Raw genomic sequence first — 10,054 nt, forward strand, 5'->3', positions numbered from 1 at the left:
TTTCTTTCTTTCTTTCTTTCTTTCTTTCTTTCTTTCTTTCTTTCTTTCTTTCTTTCTTTCTTTCTTTCTTTCTTTCTTTCTGTTTTTCTCTTTCTTTCTTTCTTTCTTTCTTTCTTTCTTTCTTTCTTTCTTTCTTTCTTTCTTTCTTTCTTTCTTTCTTTCTCCTCCTCCTCCTCCTCTTCCTCCTCCTCCTCTGTCTCCGTCTCCTCCTCCTCCTTCTCCTCCCTCTCCTCCTTCTCCTTCTCGTCCTTCTCCTTCTCCTTCTTCCTCCTCCTCCTTTTCCTTCTCTTCCTCCCCTCTCTCCTCCCCTTCCTCCTCCTCCTTTCCCTCTTTCTCCTCCTCCCCCCTCTCCTCCTTGTCATGGTCCTCCTCCTTGTCTTGTCATCTTCATCATTGTCATCTTCTTCCTCTTCTTCCTCTTCATCTTTTTTTGCTAGAGCTTTCAGCAATAGTGTCTGGGTTTGGTGGCTGCAGATGGGCTGGATCCCCAGGTGGGACAGTCTCTGGATGGCCTTTCTTTCAGGCTCCACTCTTTGTTTCTGTATTTCCTTTAAACAGGAACAGTTCTGGGTTAAAATATTTGAGAAGGGTGATCCCATCCCTCAACTGGGGGATGCCAGGAAAGCAAGAGGATTCTAGGACCCAACAGGGATGACATTAGTTGAAATATCCAACAAAGGGGAGAGAGAACCTGTAGAGACCATATCCAGAGGTTAGGCATGGCACCCTTAATTTTTAATGATAGCTACTTTGAGGGAGAATCTTATAATAATATCAAATCTCAAAATGTAAAGAATAATAGTAAGTTATACTGGAAGAAAATTCTAGTTAAATTTTAGTAGTTAAATGGCAAACTTGAGGAAAGTAAATGAATAGTGAAGGGATGAATGTTTAGGAAAAGGAATTCATAATACATTTAAGTATGGGTAGAGATTTGATTTCTATTAATTTATATGACCCATTTTAGGTTTTGCTTTGCTTCATAAATTTTTTGCTGTTTCAAAAAAGATGTCACTATTCTACATCTTTCTTAAAGTACCATATGAACATTTAAAAAGTTACATTAATTGTCATATTTGTTAATTATGTTGACACAATTATTTGCACATGTGATATGGCTGGAGTATGGATGTTGCGGGAGTTAGTTCTCTCCTTCTACCATGTGGGTTCTAGAGATTGAACACAGGCCACCACATTTAGCAGCAAGAACCTTTACCCACTGAGCCATCTTGTCAGCCTCATGAACACTTTTATAATCAAGATTTGAAATGTTAGCAATAGCTGAAGCCATCCTCGATTGAAGCAGCTCAGCTGTGCTCTATGAAGAGTTATTGGCTAGTTCTTGTTTTCTTTGGAGCTCATTCATTCATAAGGTACACGTAGTTTTAGACCTAGAACTTCTAGCTTTTATTTTCTGATCAAGTAACTTCACTGAAATTTTGACTTTTATATTTTCAGTTATCTCAAAATTCTTTCTCTGGCGTTTTCCTTACAGTAGATATGTCTGAGTTGTATTATTTAGAAATGCTGAATAATTTCTTATATTAGCATCACTGTGTTTTACTATATTAGGCTTGGTTTTATGTAATAATGTGTTTATTTCTATACAAAATTTACACAGTCTTAGAAAAATAGTTTTGCATCTGTATTTAAACAAAATAAAATCCATTTGAGTTGCTTTCTGTTTATTCTCTATTGTAAGAATAGCACAACAGTAAGGTAATTTGTTTTGTGTCATTTTAGCTGCAGACATTCAAGACTGCCTCACCCTGTCAAGATGTCAAACAGCTGACTAATGGAGTGACCATGGCACAAGTTCTTCATCAAATGTGAGTAGTGACCAAAGTACTCCTCATTACAATGTAAATCTAGTAACAGCTAGAACACTTATATAAAGGTGATTGAAATTTCATTTTTCCAGTAGATATAATCAGACATAGGGCATCAAGGCACCCTTTCACCTAGGAAACAAGAGCAGTTTACTACCTCATGATTCCTTGCTTGTTTATAAAGATGCATTTAAACCAATCAATTGATAAAGATTAATGTATCATTCTAGCGGAAAAGGCTAAATAAATGATATACTTGTCTGCATTTCTTACTGTTGTCCTTTTGAGGACTCTATATGGAGATTCTTAGAGACTTTACTAGTTACGTTTCTGATCTTAGGTATGTTAGTGTGTACTAAACATTGAGGGTACAGTTTATATTGTAGACTACAATCTGAATCTCTGGACTATGGTTGGCAAATATTAAGACGCAATAGGTTTAAGAATTTTCAGTATAATTATTTAAAACGAGATCAGATTCTATTTTGACTTCTAGTCAGAGATTGTTCTATTGGCTTCTTCCCATCATCTGAAGAGGATGAAACTGACTTCAAAAACTCTGTAGATGGAGTTGCAAAAACCTCTATGCTGTTCCTAGAAAAACAGCTTAAAATTATTTTAACATTTTAATGATTTTGCATTTTCAAAATTATTTAATTTGAATATGCAGATTTTCTAGTTAACTCAAAATAAGCTAACATTTTTTCAGCCATTGAAAAAACTCTTTACGCCACCAACAGATTGGGAAAGGATTTTTACCAATCCTAAATCTGATAGGGGACTAATATCCAGTATATACAAAGAGCTCAAGAAACTGGACTCCAGAAACTCAAAAAACTCCATTAAAAATGGGCTACAGAGCTAAATAAAGAATTCTCATCTGAGGAATATCGAATGGCTGAGAAACACATGAAAAAATGTTCAACATCCTTAGCCATCAGGGAAATGCAAATCAAAACAACCCTGAGATTCCATCTCACACCAGTCAGAATGGCTAAGATTAAAAATTCAGGTGACAGCAGATGCTGGCGAGGTTGTGGAGAAATAGGAACACTCCTCCATTGCTGGTGGAATTGCAAGCTTGTTCAACCACTCTGGAAATCAGTCTGGCGGTTCCTCAGAAAATTGGACATAGTACTACCGGAGGACCCAACAATACCTCTTCTGGGCATATACCCAGAAGATCTTCCAACTGGTAATAAGAACACATGCTCCACTATGTTCATAGCAGCCTTATTTATAATAGCCAGAAGCTGGAAAGAACCCAGATGTCCCTCAATAGAGGAATGGATACAGAAACTGTCGTGCATTTACACAATGGAGTACTAATCAGCTATTAAAAACAATGAATTTATGAAATTCTTGGGCAAATGGATGTATCTGGAGGATATCATCCTTAGTGAGGTAACCCAATCACAAAAGAAGTCACTAGATATGCACTCACTGATAAGCGGATATTAGCCCAGAAACTTAGAATACCCAAGATACATTATGCAAAACAGAAGAAAACCAAGAAGGATGACCATTGTGTGGATACTTCATTCCTCCTTAGAATAAGGAACAAAATACTCATGAAAAGATATAGGTACAGAGACAAAATTTAGAGCTAAGATGAAAGGTTGGACTATCCAGAGACTACCCCATCCGGGAATCCATCCCATCATCAGCCACCAAATCTAGATACTAATGCTCATGCCAGCAAGATTCTGCTGAAGGGACCCTGATATTGCGGCCTCTTGTGAGACTATGCCAGTGCCTGGCAAACACCGAAGAGGATGCTCACAGCCAGCTATTGGACAGAACACAGGGTCCCCAATGGAGGAGCTAGAGAAAGTACCCAAGGANCTGAAGGGGGCTGCAACCCTGTAGGTGGAACAACAATATGAACCAACCAGTACCCCCTGAGTTTGTGTCTCTAGCTGCATATGTAGCAGAAGATGGCGTAATCGGCCATCACTGGGAAGAGAGGCCCCTTGGTCTTCCAAACTTTATATGACCCAGCACAAGGCAAGGCCTGGGCCAAGTAGTGGGAGTGGGTGGGTAGGGGAGCAGAGGTGGGGGGAGGGTATAGGAAACTTTCGGGATAGCATTTGAAATGTAAATAAAGAAAATAATAAGAAAAAAATATAAATAAATAAATTTAAAAAAAAAAAGAAAAAAACTCTTTACTTCCCAACTTTCTTAAAATATTTTTTAATGTTTCATTTATTTATACCTTGTTTTAAAACAATCTACATGACCAAAGCTATGCAATCTCAACACTGTACCTCTTGTTAGAGGACACCGTCATTGCTTGATGGTGGAATGTGTTCCATCGTGATAGCCTTTGGTTGGTATGAATGTAAGGCATCCAGCTATCTGTTCACTTATTTCTCAGTGCTATCTTCAGACCCACCCTCAAAACCTGGCCTGCTGCATTATTTTTTAAACACAGTTTTACAATTTATTTTATTCTAAATTTTTCTTTATTTGGGTCAAGGTATTATAATCTTAAAAAAAAAGATGATTTCATCATATTCCTTTGTTTCAAAGCAATGTATTTGGTAACATTTATAATAGATTTTACCAGTGATTCATAGCAAATCATATAAGAGTTGTTAATAAATGTGAGAAGATAAATTTTTTTTAAAGAAAAGGCAACATTTAGACAATCATTTTTACTTATCTGAAGCAGGTACACATCTACATAATAAGAACTTAAACAGTTGTCTAACCTGAGATTAGTCATGGGAATGCACGTAGTAATGGGTTCTGTAGTGCCTTGTCTTTAGCTTGGATATGTAATATGCATCTCTTTTAAACATACATGTAGACAGTTCAGTTGTGAAAAAAAAAAAAAAAAACCTGGTGAAAAATAAACCCCTAGCTGTGTTAGTTTTCTAGGGCTGCTGTAAGAGTGCCACAGGCTGTGTAGCCTAATGCGGCACAACTTAATTTTCTTACAGTTCTTGTAGTTAGAAGACTAAGTCAAAGTGTCAGCTGGGCTGTCCTCATCCCAAGCTTCAAGGAGAGGGTGGTCCTTTCCTTCTCCAGATTCTGTGGTCTTAGGCATTTCTAGTGCCGCTGTCTCTCTTTAGCTTTCCTGTCTTTATACCCATGTCCGTTCCAGTTTAAGGGCACTAGTCTTAATAGACCCATTCTAAGTCAGTATGATCTCTTCCCACCCTGACCTACTGGCAGAACTCTTAGTGTTAAGTCTTTAGTAAGTGTTTGTTCAAGTGCAAGTTAATGACTTAAATAACTTAAATTGAAAGGAAATTCCAAACTAAATATTTCAGAGTACAAAAAATTAGTAATTCATTTAAATCATTGCTAATCTCACTAAGGATAGCTTTTAAACTGTAAATAAATAATTAAAATGTTATAAAAACATGTTAAAGTTTAACCTTTATACTTTTGTTTTAGTGATGTAGCTTGGTTCAGTGAATCTTGGTTAAGCCGGATTAAAGATGATGTTGGAGACAACTGGAGAATAAAGGTATGCAGAAGTGGATGTGGGTTGGGCGGACCACATGATGGAAGAATAGTGGCACTGAGATCAACTCAGTGTTCTTTAAAAAGTGAATTCGTGAGTGCATTGTTCCATTTGAATTAACACAGATGGTGCTTTATACAAACTAGTGTAACTTAAGGGAACAGAACCTCGATTGAAGAAGAAATGCCTCCATCAGATTGACCTGTAGGCATGTCTGGTTGTCATTAATTTTTGATTGTTTATTCATTTGAGAGGGCCAGCAGTGCCACCCCTGGCCAGGTGGTCCTGGAAGGTTTCAGAAAGCAGGCTGAATGAATGTCATGACCTGAAAGCAGGTCATTTAAGCACCTATCCTCCAAGGTTTGGCCTCCAGTGCTGCTTGAGTTCCTACCCTGACCCCTCTCAGTGCTTGACTGTGATCAGGACTTGTCAGCCAAATAATCCCTTTCTTCCCCAACTTGTTTTGGCCACTGAGTTTATGTATTAATAATTATGTCTTTATTATCATGTACTATGTTGATTAATCCATATTTGTTAAACTATTCACATGATGATATATTTGAATTATTTTTAGTTTAGGCTATAGCAATAAACTCCATGCACAAATCTTTGCTTAGATTTTCATTTCTTTGAGGAAATACCTTGGTGGAATGGCTAAATTATGTATATATGTTTAATTTGATAAGACTGCAAAAATAATTTTGTTTTTACATCTGTTTTACTGATTTTGGTTTTCTTGTGTCTCGTGGGGCCTGTGTTTGTTCCATAAAGGATGTCTAATTTCTGTCATATATTTCTTAATAGTGCTATTGGATACTATGCTGATGAATACATACATACATACATATATACATACAAACAAATGCACATTTTTAAATTATTTGTCACTTTGTATATATGAGTGTTTAGTCTGTGTGTATGTCTGGGCACCATGTGCAAACCTTGTATATGCAGAAGTGGGAAGAGGGCATTTTATCCCTTGGAAATAGAGCTACAACCAGTTGTGGGATGTCCTGAATGCTGGGAAATGAGCCCTAGTCCTCTGGAAGAGCAGCCTTACCCACTGAGTTTTCTCTTCAGTCCATGTATATAATCTGTAAATGATGGCTTACTATTCTTTAAGTAAAAACACCCTTTCTGATGTCGAAACTTTGTTGTTTTTATTTCTCCCTTAATTACATCTAATTTATTATCTTTCAGGTTTATAGTATAGAAATCATTTATTTCATGATTTTCTCACTGACTTTCTGTTTTCTGTTTACATCTTGCTTCTTAAAGAGGCTTGGATAATAAAAGTTAGGCCTGTTTCTTCTCCTAATATCAAATCTGCCTCACTCATTTCATACATTATAAAATTTTTATTTTTGTGCATGTGCTGTGTATGGAAGTGTGCACAAGCTACATTGTGTGTTTGGAGGTCAGAGAACAAATTTATGAAGCATGATATCCCTTCGCATCTTGTATGGGTTTGGGCATAAATGTATGTAAGGCTTGTGGTCATCCAGCAAGTGCTTCATCTGCTGCACTTCTCCGGCTCACACTCTACATAGACATTTCGATATATTCTGCTCTTATTTTCATTTAACCCAAAATAGATGTTCATTTTACTTGTCAATGTGTTTTTGACTTCTGGACAGATTAGAAGTAACTAATTCAAAATCTAAATACTTGCTACTTATGGAATTCTCAGTTTTGCAAGTAAATAAAAACATCACACACCCAAATTAGCCAGACCCAAAGTCTATACAATGAATGTAGGTATAGTTAGAAATGACATTTGTAATGGAAGCAGTGAAGCTTCCCATTAAATTTTATATTTTAATAACCTATATATTTTTCACTTATCTACTACCAGAATCAAAAAACCTTGACAGAACTAAAAAGCAATTAGCTTTACATCTTCTTTCATAACTTATGTTATTTACCTGCATTTGGTGTTGTTTTTATTTGTGTTTTAAAAAACAAAGTTTATAAAAATAAAATCCATTTTTGTCCTGACAACATACTTACCTTTAGAGTAGTTTACATTTACATTGATTTATTTTTATATTTATATTGCAACTTAGAGAATTGTCAAGTGCAACTGAAAGCACTATGCATCCTCATTTATTCCCTAAGTATATGTTATGGCAGATTTGTTGATGGTGCAGTGTGTATTTTTTCTGAATGTTCTGTTTACTTTTTCCATCAGCTGCAAAGGCCGGAGTTCTTAAATCTCTACTGATGATTCTGAGGTTCCTCTTTAAGTTCTGATCATTTTCATTTGAATTTCTATTATAGGGTTTACTACATATTTTTCTCTCCTTGGTGAGGAATTCAATGTTTTCTTATTTTTCTTGGAAATGTGATTATTTCTTACCTTAATATATGTCTTTCAGTATTAACATGAAACAGATGTATTTATTTCCTCTTTTTGTTCTACTTTAGGCTAGTAACCTGAAGAAGGTCCTCCATGGAATTACAAGTTACTATCATGAGGTACAGGAAACACCTGATCTTAAACAAAAGTGCCAGTAGTTTGACTACTTGTTTTTAGCATCACATTGGAAAGTACTTTATAATTATAATAATTATATTGCCACTTATAGAGCCCACAAAACTTGTGAAAATGAAAAGGTCTAAGGATTAAATGCATTGGGTTACCAAAAGAAAAGAAAGAAGGGAGATTTCATTTTGAAACTGAATTGATTACTTTTATAAATAGAATGTATTGCATAATAATTGGTGGCCTTTGAACTGATTTTGTTAGTAAAGAATTATATATATATATATATATATATACACACACACATATATATACACACACACACACACACATATATATATATATATATATACACACACACACATATATATATATATATATATATATATATATATTTCAACATTACAGAAATTACTTAAAAGTTTCTTGGAAGTTTCAATACTATGAGAATTTTCAGTGCTTTGTACACCCAGTATCCTTAGAAACTTAATGTTGTTTCAAGAAAATAGAAAAAAGACCAGAAAAAGTCAGTCATTGCATTTGTTATTCGTGAAAGTGAAGTTCATATTGTGAATCTGAGTGATGACATACTATCACAAACCTTGTTCAGATAGTCTGGCCCCCCTTCAGGTGGCATAAGTAAGTTTGCCTGCATCACATCAGTCTTCTGGGCTAACATAATCCTGTTTACAGTTCCCTAGGCAAGCATGTCTATCACAGTAAAATAGCCTGGGTTCCCTTTAACAAATCCTTGTTTTTTTAATATGAGGTCAACTAAACATCAAACACAACCAACAAGAATTTTGAGAAGGGACCAGAATATTGGTTTTATTTAGTATTAGTGACTCATGATTTCATAATTTATTTGAGTTATTTCATGAAGATATTTCAATTAACTTTTCTTTAAATAACAGTATAAATTCTTTGTAGCCTACATAGATGAGTGATCTATTTTATTTATTTTTTTTAATCTTCAGTTTTTGGGGCAGCAGATTTCTGAAGAACTTATTCCTGATTTAAATCAAATAACTGAATGTGCAGATCCTGTGGAGCTTGGGAGGTTGCTTCAGCTAATTCTAGGATGTGCAGTCAACTGTGAAAAGAAGCAAGGTAATAAGCAAGTTCTAGTCACTAGAGGTTTGTACTTTCTAGAAATAAGCTACATTGCTAGTTCTTGATGCTGGCACTTATAGGAGGATGTTATCTTCCTGCTACTGAGTGGCTGAAATCATCCTGCTGTATAAACTAGATCTAAGTTCTAGACCTCCCTGTCATTAGGAATGAATGCTGCAGCTCTTGACTATCCCATATTCTGGTGGTCAGTGGCTATAGTAAGCATATTTAGTTGAAATAAGTTAATATCTGATGTTTGGGATACATTATGTAGTCAATAAAATAGACTCTTGGGTAAATATTTTTCATAATAAAATATTCAGTTATCAAATTATGATAGAAACTTTCTTCAAATTATATGCTGCTCTATTTAGAAAAACAGCTGTCTATTGTTTTCCTTTGAGAAATGGACAGTGGCATTAATGGAATCGATGCATTACACTAGCATACATAAGCAGAGTAATTTATGTGCTTCTGAGCATAAAATATCATAAGAATAAACTGGGTAGACTTGAGTCTCCTTCCCAATGGGAGCTTGAATCAGTTTGGGTGGGAAGAGCTTTGACCCTGCTTCTGTGTGCTTTACACAAATCTTGACCTTCGTGTTTCTCCTTCATAAAAACTTCTGCATGTTCATGAAAGGATACAAGACAGGTAAATTCAATAAGAACAAGCTCAAGAAATATAAAATAACATGAAATAAACTGTAGTTTATAAAATAGATGGACACACACACACACACACACACACACCATAAACCTTTCTTATCTCAGTAGCTATCTTTTCAGAGGACCAAGGAATTAGTCTTTCTGTATTACATCTAGAGGACGTTAAGATCTATATGTTGTTATTTTGTGAAACTTAGGAATTTTTACTCATGCAGGTTAAACTGCCCCTAGCTACTATTCCACAAGGAATAGTTAAGGTCTAAACTTGTGCTTTTTATTTCAGTTGTGCTTCTTCTACTCTTTGAGTAATACTTTTCTTCTTTTCCAGTTTCTGCTTATTTTAACATGTTTTTGCATGCTTTATGTTTCCAAATGTTACAGACATAAATCATTTTCCGAGAAGTAACATTTCAATTTAATTCTTGTTCATTTTGGTATTATTGAGTTTGTTGTATTGCATTCTTTGATTTCCTGTGAGCGTATC

At 35.2% G+C, this 10,054-nt stretch overlaps 1 protein-coding gene across 1 annotated transcript in view; it reads left to right on the forward strand.

Moving 5' to 3' along the window:
• Nucleotides 1-10,054, forward strand: part of Hook1 (hook microtubule tethering protein 1) — a 46,859-nt gene that overhangs the window by 6,122 nt on the left and 30,683 nt on the right. The window contains exons 2-5 of the mRNA XM_021200326.2: nucleotides 1,744-1,829; nucleotides 5,235-5,307; nucleotides 7,732-7,782; nucleotides 8,767-8,899. Of these exons, the coding sequence (XP_021055985.1) occupies nucleotides 1,744-1,829; nucleotides 5,235-5,307; nucleotides 7,732-7,782; nucleotides 8,767-8,899 (343 nt within the window). The remainder of the gene's footprint in view (nucleotides 1-1,743; nucleotides 1,830-5,234; nucleotides 5,308-7,731; nucleotides 7,783-8,766; nucleotides 8,900-10,054) is intronic.

The sequence above is a fragment of the Mus pahari genome, chromosome 6, assembly GCF_900095145.1.
Source record: "Mus pahari chromosome 6, PAHARI_EIJ_v1.1, whole genome shotgun sequence".
Taxonomy (NCBI): Eukaryota; Metazoa; Chordata; class Mammalia; order Rodentia; family Muridae; genus Mus; species Mus pahari.